At 49.6% G+C, this 14644-nt stretch overlaps 1 protein-coding gene across 1 annotated transcript in view; it reads left to right on the plus strand.

Annotated features, from left to right (window-relative positions):
* Positions 1-14644, plus strand: part of SSH2 (slingshot protein phosphatase 2) — a gene marked incomplete at its 5' end in the record, with an annotated part of 30947 nt that overhangs the window by 15736 nt on the left and 567 nt on the right. Inside the window, 7 exons of the mRNA XM_009874312.1 lie at positions 250-343; positions 470-598; positions 3281-3327; positions 4777-4923; positions 6808-7008; positions 11191-12037; positions 13270-14630. Of these exons, the coding sequence (XP_009872614.1) occupies positions 250-343; positions 470-598; positions 3281-3327; positions 4777-4923; positions 6808-7008; positions 11191-12037; positions 13270-14630 (2826 nt within the window). The remainder of the gene's footprint in view (positions 1-249; positions 344-469; positions 599-3280; positions 3328-4776; positions 4924-6807; positions 7009-11190; positions 12038-13269; positions 14631-14644) is intronic.

Genomic DNA, 14644 nt, shown 5'->3' on the forward strand with positions numbered 1-14644 from the left:
TTTAAATTTTACCGAATACCAGAGGTTCTCTGGATGACTACAATGGATTAGGAGCATTCAGTTCGTCTTTTTCGTATACGACCAGGAATCTAAACTGGGATTTACAGTCACCTAAATTCCCTCCAGTTGAGGACATGCTTGGGAGAATTGGTGTGAGTATCCGAGACTCTACAGAGTATCCTGTTGAAAAGTGCTGTGAGTCCAGTTAGTTTGTTTCCTCTGTCAGTGACTGTTGCTTTCTTCTGATAGCCCAACTGAGCGGGAACGCACGGAACGGCTAATTAAGACCAAGTTAAGGGAGATCATGATGCAGAAAGATTTGGAAAACATCACGTCAAAAGAGGTGAGTCACGAGGGAGCAGCACTGGCAGTTTTGTTGTGCAGACTAGAGAGCTCTGTACTTTATGTCGTGAAGAAAGGCCAGAACAAAAACTTACGTGGCTTCCTTGTGTTCCTCTTCCTCACCCAGATACGCACTGAGCTGGAGATGCAGATGGTGTGTAACCTGCGGGAGTTCAAAGAATTCATTGACAATGAAATGATCGTGATCCTTGGGCAGATGGACAGCCCCACACAGATATTTGATCATGTCTTTTTGGTAAGTCTAAGGGTGAATTCCAGAGTAAACACGCCTAACACTTCTCACTGTGTCTTGGTTGACACAGGGGCTTCTGAAGGAACTTAAAGGAGCTCTGAAGGAGAGATTGGCTGATCCTGGGGTCACATACTCTTAAGCAAGACACTAGTGCTATTGAACAAGAGTTGCTTGGTTTCTTGGCTGTATTAATCTTTAGACCCAGTCACTAGAGGATGGAAGGGAAAAAGTCTTAATTCTAATGACTTTTCAGGGCTTTTTCCATTGATGTAAGAACAGTCCGAGGTGCCCACATGCCAAGTTCTTGGAGTATACATGTGTTTGGGAAGGGCATTGATTAGACTTGATGATCTTAGAGGTCTTTTCCAACCTTAATGATCCTGTGATAACTACAGCAGAGCGAGAGGGTAGCTCTTGGAGAGAGCTGTGTAACATTCAGGTGGAATGACACTTCTGTAGCATAGAAAGCTCTGAGATTTGGGAGGAACAGAGGAGCTTAACAAAGAATCCTGGAGATAAGTCACTTAAGGAAACATAAACATTTTGCCTTTTAATGTTTTACTCACTTAGTTGCCTTTCATTGCTGCTGGGGCCTGTCTAATTACTGCACCTCATTCTGGTGAGTCAGCGCTCCGCTGGATTTCCCAGCCCTGAAGCAACGGACGCATGTTTGGTTGGGCTGTCTAGCCTATGAGCTTGGCTCAACTTTAAACAAAGCCATTCCTCTTGGACCAGCTGATCTTTCCAAGTGGAGAGGGCCTCTCCCAGTCTCCTGAAGCTTAGCGTGGCTTGGAAGGCATGGTGTATGTTATTGTGAGCGCTCCCGAAAAATTGTGGTGGGGTAGAGCCAGGAAACTTAAAGTACCTAGAGTGTAATGGAATATTTTTGTGAACTGTGTTCACCAGAAAGGGAGACCTGTTACAGGCTTCCAGTGCTAGTCAAAAGCAGTGCAGGCAGTTTGATCTGCTGCAGGGCTTGGTGTCTTGGCTCTGAGAGCACTTAATGGGAACAAGACCTGTAAAACAAGGCTTGCAGGCAGCGCCAAGGAGAAGAGCTGTGGCTAACGTGTGGAATGGGAATATTTGGAAAGCAGTGGTGAGGAGCAGGGCTGCTGGGGCTGGGCACCAGCTTGATTCAGGAGCAGGTATCCTGCAAGGCAAGGTTGTCCCGTGAGGTCTCTGGAAGGCGTGGAGCTGCTTCCTTCCAGGTGGAGGCAAGAGCCCTGTGGAATCCCACTTAGGGAGTGCTAAAGTAACTATGCAGGAAATAAAAGACTTGATGATTTTGGTGATTGTGGATCAAAGGACAGGAGAAAAGGCTTCCACCACTGCAGCATTGTTCTCCATATCTGTGGAAACTGGTGGTTCCCAGGCCTGAATTAAATCGCTCTTCCTTGGCCAGGAAGAGACAACATGAAGCTAACTTAAGTTGGGGGGACTAAGGGTAAATACAACAGGGATCAAATTACATTTGTTGGCAGATGTGGAATAGCAAGAGCCCCCGTAGGCTTCCTTCACATCATGCACAGTGCCGGACTTTCCTGGGATTGACCTGATCTATGGCTGGAGGCACTGGATTCAGTTGAAATCCAGTCCTCCCTGGCCCCTTTATTCTGCTCGAAATTCAGACTCCTATCTGTGCTGAACCCTTGAATGGTGTCCTAGTACTGTTCCTCTGAGGAAGTAGTCCAGTTTGGGAAGAACCAGCTGCTGGAACTCCCCCATCTCAGACCCAAGGCTCCTGTACACATTTTCTGGGGCAAGCAGCAACCTGTCCTTTGGGTGGACGCTGCTTCTTCTGCAAAACTGGGAGATTCTAGCTCTCAGGCTGATGGGATTTGCAGGCAGGTGTGTATGTGCTCCAAGGGCTGGCTCGCCCCAGCTGCGCCTCCCCTGGCCCTGGGGCGATGTGGGAGCAGCTGTGAGCAAGGGTAGTTCAGTTGTGCTGGTGATGCCAATGCTGCCTGGATCCTTCTTGCTTACTCCTTCACCTGGAGCATCCTCCTGTTTAGGAGCTGTTTTAGGGCAGGGAAGCAGATAGCTTGTGCACCTTACATGTTGAAGGAAGCCTTGGTCTGAGTGGTTTTGTCCTCAGCCAGGGTTTTTGTGTTTGAGGAGGAAACAAGCAGCTTGGAGGCCCTGTGTGTGCTGCAGAGATGAAGGTTAACTAGCCAGGGTTAAAGATGTTTATTTCTCTGCTCACACAGGCTTTGAATGTGGGGAGAAGAGGTGTAACCCAAGTGAGGTTAGGTGTTGCCGCCTTTGATGTGTGAGATGGGTGTTTCATGTATAAAGAGCACCTGGATGGTTTTTAAACGCAGGCAGTCTTTCTTCTGTGGGCTAGAGCTGGCAGCAGCCTCCAGGGAAGGGTGGAGTGGTCTCGTCTTCAGTGAGGTTGGTTTCTTGGCTGTTTGCAGGAAGCACCAGCGTATGATGCTGGGCTTCTGCTTTGCAGAGCTGCTTGTTGCTTCCCAATAGATGTGGTTAACGGGGTGACTTAAAGTGCTGAACATTAGCCCTGTTACCACTCTTCTGTGTACCCCTCTACTCAAAAGACGCCCTGCTCTCCGACTCCGGGCTGGCCAGCTTTCTCCTCCACTTTGCTAGTGACAGTCCCTCTGTCCATCAGTTGTCTGGCCATTCCTTCCTCCTGGCTGATGTGTCCCTTTGCATGTTTCCCTGCAGGGCTCGGAATGGAATGCCTCCAATTTGGAAGACTTGCAGAACAGAGGGTGAGTAGCTTGAGGCCGTCAGCTTAAAAGCAAGATCCTGGCCTCAGTGCTGTCTATTGCAACAAACTCTTCCGTACCTGCTGTGTAACCCAAGTCTTCGTTAAAGAGTTTGCAGATCCAAACAAGCTCTTGCTTCCTCCAACCCCCACATCCTGCAAACAGGCACCCTAAAGTAAAAGAATCTTGTTCCCTGACCTTGACTGACATCCCCTTGGTGAAGAAAGGAAGCCGGCAATCTCATAGCTAGAAGTAGCAAAAGGCCACAATTACTGAACTGGATGCTGCGTAGTTGGCTCCGTGCCCTCTGCTCCAGCTCGTTGTTCTGGACTGAGGTCTCACGATTACAGAAGTGCTTTGGAGTCTGCACCTCCAGACTGTGGCAGGAAGGAAAATATGCAAAGAGCGTTTGTTGCTTTGAGTGGGGCCCAGCAGGAGGTAAAGTCCTGTAGCGCTCAGGCTGAGCACTCGTTGAGTTCCTCTGTCTCCTGCCCTTTCTGCCTTTCAGGTTTATGCTTAGAGTGTCCTTTCTCTAGGCCAGGTGGATCTAAGCACGAAGATTTTGTAATTAAGTCATTATCTATGGGTTTGGCTTATTTGTGCCAATCCAGTGGAAGAAAAAACTAATCACTCTACTGAATTAATTGATGGCATATTCTGTGCCTTGGAGAATCAGCCTGGCAAATTGACTCTCCTCATTGAGCTCAGGGTCTGCTGCAGCTTCCTTGGGTCAGACAGGTCCTACTTGACTGCCAGCGATCTCACACGCGCGAGGGAGAAGGCATGTCAGTCCCTTGCGGTGCTCTTGTTCCGTCTGATATCCCAGCATGAGAGCAGTTTGTAAGTGTCTTACAAGTAACCCTCAGGGCTAAAAATACTGGATGTGGCGTACATAAATACAATATGCTTTCTCTAGCAGTTTCCTTTCCAGAAAATTTAGGGATAAGAAATAAATCCTCCCCAGCGGCTCATTGTCTCTTAAATCTCTCTGTAGTTATTTTATACATTTACTTAAATGTGGTGTTCCTCATGAGCTCTTCTGCCTTCAGTCTTCCTGTGTGGTTGCTGCAGCAGGGGAAGAGATTCACAAATGGGCTTTTGAGGAAGTGTCCAAAGACTAATTGAACAGTCAGTGCAGGAGTTCCTGTGACCCAAGTGTTGCAAACGCTTGGGATAGAGAGATGGTGGGCAAACAGTAGAGGAAGTTTCTGTCCAGTGTGGATAGAAGCCCTTCGATCTGAGGCTCAGCAAAACCTTTTGTCTGTGTTATCTGCTGCCTCCTTGCATTCAGTGCTGGTTTCCAGGGGATATGTTCAATACTGCAGCTTCAAATGCGTTGAGTTTTGCCACTCGCAAGGCAAGCGAGGCTGCTGAGTAGCAGCTGTGATACCTCTCTGAACTTGCTGTGTTCTGCACACTCTGCATTTCTGTCTGCTGTCTGTTTCCACGCAGGGTGCGGTATATTTTGAATGTGACTCGAGAAATAGATAACTTCTTCCCGGGGCTCTTCGAATACCATAATATTCGAGTATATGATGAAGAAGCAACAGATCTTCTGGCTTATTGGAATGACACCTACAAATTCATCTCCAAGGCAAAGTAAGTCTTTTCAGAACAGAACAAAGACATTTAGAAGAGGTATACTAAGCATTTTGTATTTTCCTACTGATTTCCTTAACTACTTTTCCTCCTTGCTTACCTAGGATCAAAGCTTTTCCATTTTGTAGTTTCTGTCTGGATATTAGACTGGCCTTCCACAAATTTTCATTCTTGACGGTGCGTGTACAAGGAGCAGGTAGCACTAGTGAGGAGTTTCTGCCCATTTCCAGTCCAGGCAAACAGTGGAGGAGACCATTCCTGTACTGGAGAGCTCACAGTTCTCCTGCTGCTTAGGAAATGCAGCAAAACTGCTGAGGTGCTGGTGGGAGGAAAGGGCAGTAACAAATCGGGCAGCGTTTAACAAAAGTGCAAAACAAACTTTATAAGCCACACAGAAACGTCAGCTGTTCCCTGCATCAAGTTGTACGATGAAGCCCACAATCCTGTAGCATAAAGCTCCAGAGCAAACTCTTTTTTAACAGGAGTAAATGCCCCTGTAGGTCTCCGAGCCATCAGTTACGGTGAGTAATCCGATAGTGGATGCTGAAAGTAGGGCCTTGTTACTGCAAAGAACAGCATCCCGGTTATATGAGCTGTCTCCGGTTAATTCATCGGTGTTCTTAAGGGAAGACTGGTCAGAAAGCAGATGGGCATATGTTGCCTTTAAAGTATAATTTCCATTAGAGAAGTCCATCATCTCTTGACTGTAGCCGGTGCTTGCAATTTCCCGTAGCCTTTATAAGCTTACTTGTTTGAGTCTGTGGCTTCAGACTTACTTTATTTAAGATATTTTCTTTAAAAGACATCATTGTATTCCCTTAAGTATTGATTTTTAATTGTTGTCATCCTCAGAAGTATTCTCCTGCCCAGAATATTTTCCGTTGGGATTTAAACAGTTGAGCCTCAGTCCTGTGTGTGAGGCAACGTAAGTTAATAACCTTCCAAACCGGGGCAATTACTGTACCCCCTTCTGTGGCCTGTCTGCTTGTTGTGTTGGGGGCTTTTGTAAATCACCGAAAGCATTGCAGTGTTGTCACTGGGTTGGTTTGCGAAGTTGAGAAAAGCCTTAGAGCACTCTAAAGGCTGCTCTAGCCCAGCCAGACATCTCCCAGTCTCCGGGGAGCGCGGATGCGGGCGCCGGCTCAGACAGCTGCGAGGTCTCAGCTTGTCGAGGCGCGTGACTCCGTGCTCTGTGGCCTCCTGCGTCGTCCTGTGGGAACTTCACGTGGCTGGCAATCCAGAACACTTCCAAGGAGAAAATTAAGGGTGCCCAACCCAAGTTCTCTCAGCCTGCTCCGTGCCAATACTGCCCAGCGCGTGGGGTTCACAGAGAAGGGCCGTAGCCTTCCTCCTCGTATTTAATGGGTGATAAATGTGTTTTAATTCTTTGGAGCAGAGTGCTGGCTGCCTTTTCAGGCTCGATACCAGCCTCACCGAGCAGAGTATGCTTTGCGTTCAGTAAGAAAAAAACAAATTAAAGCTGAAGAATCTTCCATGTGATTGTGTGCTTGTCTAATAGATGCCCTTTTTATTCGGATTACAGCTTGATAGCAGTGGGCTCTCTGGGCTGAGTTAAAGGATGCCATATTAGGCTTTAGCAGTCTTCATAAGTCCCTGCAAACAAACGATGTTTGTCCACTTTGCAATAAAAGCTTCAGAAGAGCGGGTGTAACAAAATCTGTTAAGAATATTAAGACCTTGTTCTTCACTTTCTTTGTGTGTCTTGCTCCAGTTTGTAAATTGGATTATCAGATCCCATACCAGGCTTCGACGGTGGCCAAAGCGTTGAAAATGCATTTGGTGATGCTCTGGTGAAGAAGTTGCTGTTTTCTTAAGCTTCACAGAGGCTGTGTTTTCTGTTCAACGATCCTCTTTTGTCTTCAGGAAAAACGGTTCCAAGTGCCTGGTGCACTGCAAGATGGGAGTGAGCCGCTCGGCTTCCACAGTGATCGCCTACGCCATGAAGGAGTACGGCTGGAACCTGGACAGGGCTTACGACTACGTGAAGGAACGGCGCACTGTCACCAAACCCAACCCCAGCTTCATGCGGCAGCTGGAGGAATACCAAGGGATCCTGCTGGCCAGGTGAGTGGAAGGAATGATCCTGATTACCTGTGCTTAAGGCATAACACTTCAATGAATAACTCCATTATTTTAATTAGAACTTCCATCACTGCTTTATGTGAGCTTGTTGATTGTCTTGAGAAAGATAGTGCTCTGTTTTCATGGGTTGTCTCAGCTGAGCCTGGGAAAATGAGTGTAATAAAGAGCTTTTAGGAGGCAGTTTTGCTTCTCGAATGGCTGGTTTTTGGAGACTAGCATCCCATGAACTGCCTTCTGAACACAGCACTCAGAGCTGTGCAGACTCCAGCAGAGATAATCGGCGTCCCTATTGCTTATAACATCACTTGGCAGGGAACTCGCTTTGTTTCCATCTCAGCCTTACAGTTCCCTGTTGAACATGCCCCTCCTCAGCAGCTGGTCTGGTTTTTTTTAGATCCCTTCGGTAAGTGTTGGTGTTAGGGGAGGGGACAGGATGTTCTGTGCATTGCAACAGCCCTGTTTATTCCTGCATGGAGTCCTGAGGCTGGTCTGGAGCTGGGCCTGGGTATGGGCGAGTGTGTTGTAACCCCAAGCCTATCACCTGCTTAGCAAAAAGACATAAATATTGCAAGTTTCTGAGAAATCCACTTGTAAACTGTGTTAAGCAATGTCTTCACGTGATCAGCTGGAAGGAGGCAGTGATACTCTGTGTTTTGCCAGATTACGATATTTTGTTCAGGGTCCTGGTGTGCATTTCCAGGGAGCAGATCTGAAGCAAACAGAATTACCCAAGCTGAGCCTCCTGTCGCAGGAGCTGGCTCTTAGCATGTTTTGACTAAATTAGTTACTTCATAGCTTCTTGGTGCTGTTGAAAAGTGCCTGTCTGACACCGTTCTTCACAGCAGCTGAGGCACTTGTGCGCTCTCTTCAGGGCACTCTTCTCACCTCTGTCCTCTGCTTGGTTTTGTCCCTTTGGATATTTCTTACCCACTTGCAAAGACCTCCCTTGCCTTTTTCTGTGCCAGTGACTTACCGTTCCTCCTTTGCTCTCCGCCTGCTCCCCAGCACTCTGGCTACCTCTGCTGCTGGGCCAGATCTGGATTCCCGGTTTTCACACCAAACTCCTTGTGTAAGCTCCTCCTGTCACTGAAGTGACTCTGTGCGCAGGTTAGCATCCCCCCAGCTTATTCCCCAGTCAGGTGCACCCACAGGATCTGTGTCCTCCACCTCTTTTCATGCCTGCTGCCTTCTTCCCCTGCTCCCCAAACACTGACTGCCATAATGACCCTTTTTCTCTCTGGAGAAGCAGCCAAGTAGTATCAAATCTCGAGGTAGATCACTGTGGAATAGATATTTTAAGTAATTATGCTCTTCTAGACTGAAGCCCTTTGAGACAGACACCGCACCTGGATTTGGTGCCTTGTGTGGCACCAAACATGCTGCTGGCACCAGTTAACAAAGATCAGTGCTTAACTCTGAGCTAGAGGTGACCTGCTGTGTAGCACCGAGCAGACTGGGAAATTAAATCTCACTGGGGTAGACTGGAAGGAGAAGAAGCAGCTTTTCAGATTTGACAAACATGCCAAAATCCTTTGCAGCAAGTTGGTGAACACCTGTGAGGAGCCCTGGGCTGGTGGCAGCTGGTGAATTGCATCTTCAAGCCCTCAGCCCCGCAGTGGGTTTAGGCAATCTGTCAGTCTGGTAGTTGGTGACACACCTGCAAAGCCACCCTGTACAAACATTTTGGTTAAGGATTTATTTTTATTTTTTTCCCCTGTATTTCAGTAATTTATTTTGCAGGAGGTAATAAATCTTTCTTGCTGTCGTCATTTATATGGAGTGTGAGTCCTCTCCTGCTTAAGCACACTGCTGCTCCTGACCTACTCTGCAAGTCCCCATACAACGGCATGAACAGGATTACTTGTGGGGCTTTAAGAGTGCAGGAGCAGTGCATTGCATCTCTGTACGCAGGACTAAAAAGCCTGCAGTAAATGAAACTTCACTGGAGCAAGGAATGGCCTCTCTGTGCTGCAGAAATGGTCCCTCTTTATGTGGTTCTTCTCTTAGCTCCAAACTGCTTTATTTCTGCTTTCTTCTCCATGTTATTTATCTTTGCCCTCTAGCTGCCTTGTTTATTGCTGCAGTATTCCAGGACAGGTAAAAAAACAACAACAAAAAAATAAAAAAAAAAAAACCACAACAGATTCACGCTCATGTGACTGCTCCGATTTCGGAGGGGGAAGGTATGTGAGCGCAGCCATGTGCTCGCGCTATCTAGTTACAGTTTTGTGTTGGGCTTATAGCAACTGGGATATGCTTTCCCGCTGTAGAACAAAAAATACCTGCCTGCTTTTAGTCACAACAAGTGTGTTTTGCTCTTTGGGGCTGTCGTATTTCCTGGGGTTAGTTGAGCTGTCCCCTCCCTCTGGTGATCAACACAGGAAGGCTGAGCCAGCCCTGTTTCTTGTATTAGTTATGGGTAAGCTGCAAGAAAACAGTGTTTGGGATCCCCTGTGCACCTCGTGAATCGACAGCAGGAGTTTTATACCAGAGCCTGGAGAGCTGCCTGTGACGTGTGGGGGCTCCTGGTCCAAGGCTGGTGTGGACACAACCCAGGCAGCCCTGGTGCCACCCTGGGCTGCTGTGGACTGTTCTCCCCAGCGCCAGGAACGCTGCCCAGGAGGGTCAGGAGGTGACTGTGGACTCTAGGAAGGGATGCGAGCTCCCTTTCTCTGACCCTGCATTTAGCACCTCTTGCAGGTTGTAAGGCTGGAGGAAGTGTGAGATTAAAAGTGAAAGGCAGTTGGCTGCTCCGGTTTGAGTCTCTGATCAAGACTGTGCCAAGGCAAGTTGGATTTGTTGGTGCATCAGAGGGTAGTTTTGACTTTGAAAATGAGATGCACAGCGGAGTGCTGGCTTTGAGCTCTGAAGCACCAGGGTGGGAAGTGCCCTCAGAAGACATCAAGAGCTTCTCCCCACATGATGTGAGCAGAGATGGGGGAAATCTTTAGCATCCCATACAGAGCCTCAGCAACAACCTTCCTCATGGACAAGCCTGGTTCTGCTGCCAGGATCAGACTTTGCTCCAAAACCCTTTAGAGCACACGCACCCCGGAGTGATGCCTTCTGGCCTCCAGTCTTGACCCTCCTCCCCGATTCTGCCGTCTGTCGTACTCAAAGGTTGTAGCTGGTGATGGAGTTGGAAAGCTAAATCTAGATTATTTTCCTTAGTTGTTGGGCACCCACAGCTGAAGTGTTACATAGTAATTAGTTCAATAGCATCTCTTAATTAATGTAGTGGGGTCAGTGGATGTGTCTGGGAGCAGCTGTTCACACTGCCAAGGGACTGGAGAGGTTTTAAAGGTCTCCTGCAGATCCAAGGACCTTTCTGTGGTATCTGCTCTCCTCCTAGGGGCAAAGGGTGGAAGCACAGCCCTGTGGCCGTGGTCACTCGCAAAGCCCTTGCAGACATGGCTGGCCGCTGCGGTTTCACTGCCAGAACTTGCCTCCTTTTGCACTCTCCAAACCTGGGGATATGGGCTGGGCTTTTTGGCAGGTGGAGATAAGGAAGGTGGTATAATGCTGCTGGCAATTGCTTGGCCTTCTGGCTGCTCACACCTTCCTAAAGGGACTTTCCAAGAGCTGGAGAACGCTTGAGCTTTCTTCCTGTGAAAGGCAGGTGGTGTTTTTTGGGCTACGTGTTGACTGTTCAGGATGTCTTGTGTTTACACACCCCGCCGTCCGCTCACCCCACCCCTACCCCCGTGGTTACCAGCGCCTGGTTGTTGATCACTGAAGCTATTCGAGGAAGGAGCCACAAGGGAAATTGGACTTCATTCAGTGTCCACCATCCATTCACATCCAGGACTAAGGATTTTGTCTCTTCTGGCCATTGCTCACCTGCTAGCAAATGCAAAACTGCTTGCTGGGAAAGGAACGAGTTCTGTGGTCAATTAAACTTTTGTTGAGTAGACTGATAAATAGTTCTGGGGGATATGGTGTGTGGAGCAGAACAGTGCCATGGGATTTAGCTGCTGGAGAGGGGATCAGCCTCTCCAGCAGCATGTTTGGCCCTGAACTGTTCAGGTGAAGCTGCAGCTGTGGTCGGTGACTCCGATATTTGGCACGGATTCTCATGTAGGCTGCATCCTCTGACCAAGGCGGGTCTGGCTCTGGTAGGTGAGAACACTACTCAATGTTTTCATTTGCTTTTCTTCCCCGCAGCAAACAGCGACATAACAAACTGTGGCGCTCGCACTCAGACAGCGACCTCTCGGACCACCATGAGCCCATCTGCAAGGCTGGGCTGGAGCTGAACAAGAAGGAGATCACCACCTCGGCCGACCAGATCTCGGAGGCGAAAACCAACGACAACCAGCAGCCCATGTCTCCCATCTACTCCACTGACCCAGAGAGGGAGCAGCAGCTCGCAGAGGATGCAAACATGATCGAGGAGACCTGTGAGAAGGAGAGAAGGATCCACCTGGACTTTACGTGTCGAGATTTCCACGCTGAGCAGATGGAGGACAAGCTGAACCTGAACAATCTCAACGGCTGTACAGCAGGATGTTGCGTGGACTCTGTCCCCCCTGATAACTGCCGTGCTTCTGAGGCCTTAATGCAACTCCAGCACCCCTTGGAAATAACTGAGTTTCCTGATCTGACAGTGGATGATCTAGAAAAAGATGCCCTTAAGCCCGATATGAACGTGCACTTGGTTCCCATGGAAGAATTCACTTCGTGCTTAAAAGACTTTCCCCAATCCCCAAACCAAAACTCCCCAAGTCTCCAACAGAATCCCCAGCCCGAAGTGACAGACCTCAGCACGGATAGGATTGATTTCTTCAGCGCTCTGGAGAAATTCGTGGAGCTTTCCCAGGAGAGCCGGTCACGCACCTGCTCCCATTCCAGGGCGGAGGAGCAGGCGAGTGGAAGGAACGGGGCCTCCAAGGTGCCTGTGCTGGAAGCACCGTCTGGAAGCGTGGACGGGAGTGCAGATGCTCAAAGGAACAGCTCTGGAACCACTCCTCAGGCAACAGATGACTCTTCTACAGATGAAGAACAACAAAAGGTTAAATAACTTGCCCGTCTTTTTAGGGACTGCTGCTCCAGGCTCTCTGTGGGTGGGCGGGGGATTTTCTGCTCCCGGCTCTCAGTGAAGAGGGTTTGCGGGGGGGATTGCTAGATGCTTCCTCTTTTCTTTGCTTTTAGATACTTGCCCTTTTCTGCGTTTTTTTTCCTTAAACATCTGTTTGCTGGCAGTGGAAGGGCACTGGCTGAGTTGACCTTGACCTCACCTCTCCTGTACTGTTCTCGTGAGAAACTTATTTTTGAGTTTTGCATTAGGAGAGCAGGTAGGTGGGACTTGACCTGCAGCTGAACCCTGAGCAGGCGAGGCCAGCCAGCATCCCGAACCTGCCCAGATATTTCTCTGACTTGAGAGATCCACCAAAGAATGGGACAAAACTGGCACCTTGCCCTGGTTGAGATAGTAAATCAAGGCAGATGTAGAGCTTCCTCTGCTGGAGTAAGAGAATGAGCCTGCCTGGGGTGATGGGATCAGGCACGTCATGCCTCGCTTCTCTCCTGGGTAGAGAGATGTTCCTGACAAAATTTAGTAACCTCTGAATGGAGGTACCTTTCTCTTATAATTGCTTTCCACCCTCCAGGACTCTCACATGGATTGATGGTGTCCGGGGCCATCATTTTCTAGGAGCCTCTCTTATTTAAATTCCACGCTGCATTGCTTGAATCTTTTCCATCTCCATGTGAGGCAATAAGTCTCTTCCAAATATAATAGGCCAACGCTCTCCCCAGTGATTTGGCAGAAAGAGCGTCTGTGCGGATGGGTGAGCCTCTCTGGCCATTTTCCTCCGGGAAACCAGAGCATTTCACCGTTCAGTCATTCTTTATGCTGTACTGCTGCTTGCTTCGGTACGTGAGCAGAATCTTTCAAGTTTTCAGTTCAAAACTGCACTTCTAGCAGCACCAGGAATTTTTTTGTTAACTGGACTTTTCTTTATTTTAAAAAAACCCCAAACAAACAAAGACTGAATTTCTCTTGGAATTTGTGGCGATTAAGTAAGAGTTCTTAAATCTCGGTCTAGAGGCAAACCCAGCCTGGAAGATGTTAAATATAATAATGCTTTTAGGTTAGTGATCACTTATAGCCCATCTCTACACACTGACACGTGCGCTTTTTGTTCCTTTGGGGATGTGCACCCCCATTTCCTTGAAGCTGCTGCTGTTTGCTGTGTCAGCACAGCTGATCCACTTGGTAATTCTCCTGTTTCTGTGTTGCAGGAGGTCCCGGAGCTGCCCTGCACAGGCCATCTCACGAGATCCCACTCGGAAAATGCCATTTCTGTGAAGGAAATTATCACAGAGATCGAGTCCATCAACCAGGGAGCAGGACCTGCCCAGCAGAAAGAGGGTTCAGCCAGCCTCACGCAGACACCAAAGAGGAACACGGTGCACGACCTGCCAGTGGAGGCGATTTGGGCATCAGAAACGGTGGAACAGAGTGAAGGAACCTGTGCTGGACACCAGGAAAAGGAGAAGGATCCTCTGCAAGCTGAGCAAGAAACTGCCCCCTCCATGCACCCATCTTCAGGTAAATCAGACCTGGAGGAAATCAGCGTTGGTGGGGAGCAGCAAGAGCCTCGTGGCTCTGTCAACCCTGAGCCCAAGTGGTGCCCAGGCTCCGTCCGGCGAGCCACCCTGGAGTTCGAAGAGCGCTTGAGACAGGAGCAGGAGCACCAGCACCCGACCCCGGTCTGCGTCTTACCCACCCGCAAGAACTCCAGAAACGATTCTTCTGCTGCCGAGCTCCTGCCGCGGGGGAAGAGTGAGGAGCCGCCCCTGGAGCTGGCTCCAGAGGGTGACAAAGCACAGGGTCCAGGTGCTGAGGAGCTGCTGATGCTGCCTCCCAGGGCAGAGCTACCGGGAGGCAGAAACCTCCCTGTACCCCTCACCCCTCTGGCACGGGAGTCTCTGCCTGCAGAGCCCAGCCCGGGGCAGGAGGGAACGGTGCAAGAGCACAGGACAGTGGTCTCCTTTGATGGCAGGGAGGAGCCCTCCCTCCTCGCAAAGAGAATCGAGATCATCGAATCCCCTCCCACAGCCAAGTGTGCAGAGCGCCTCGACGCAAGCTGGGAGCAGGGCGGGCTGGCTGCGGCCATCACTTCTTTGGATGAAAACTTGAACCCTTCGGTGTGCTTGGAGAAGGCACCGACCTGTCTCCGAGCTCCGACACTAGTAAATCTCTCGCTGCCAGAGAGCGCGGTACACGAGCAGGCCACCCTCAGCCCCAGCGAGGAAGGCGGTGAGTTAGCTGTTCGCCTCGGTGCTGCTTCTCCCTCTGCCCAGGTGACCTCCACACCTTCGGCCAGCCTGGATCGCTCTTCTTACCCCTGTGTCATTCACTTGGAAGGAGTCACTGAGCAGAGCACGGGTACGGACGATGAGCCGGAGGGAGACACGACTCTCCCGTTCAGGGACAGTCCCAAACTTCTGTGCAGGGGACCCGGCCCCTCGGGGCAGCTGAGCGGTGAGGACTTCACCAGCCGACACGGTGACAACGTGGACCTTCTGGACATCTCTTTCCTGTGTTACAGCCTCCCACACACCTCCAGCAGCCACAGCGGGGAGGGACGCATCAACAGGCCCGAGCTGGGGA

This window comes from Apaloderma vittatum, unplaced genomic scaffold, assembly GCF_000703405.1.
Source record: "Apaloderma vittatum isolate BGI_N311 unplaced genomic scaffold, ASM70340v1 scaffold14320, whole genome shotgun sequence".
NCBI classification, from domain to species: domain Eukaryota; kingdom Metazoa; phylum Chordata; class Aves; order Trogoniformes; family Trogonidae; genus Apaloderma; species Apaloderma vittatum.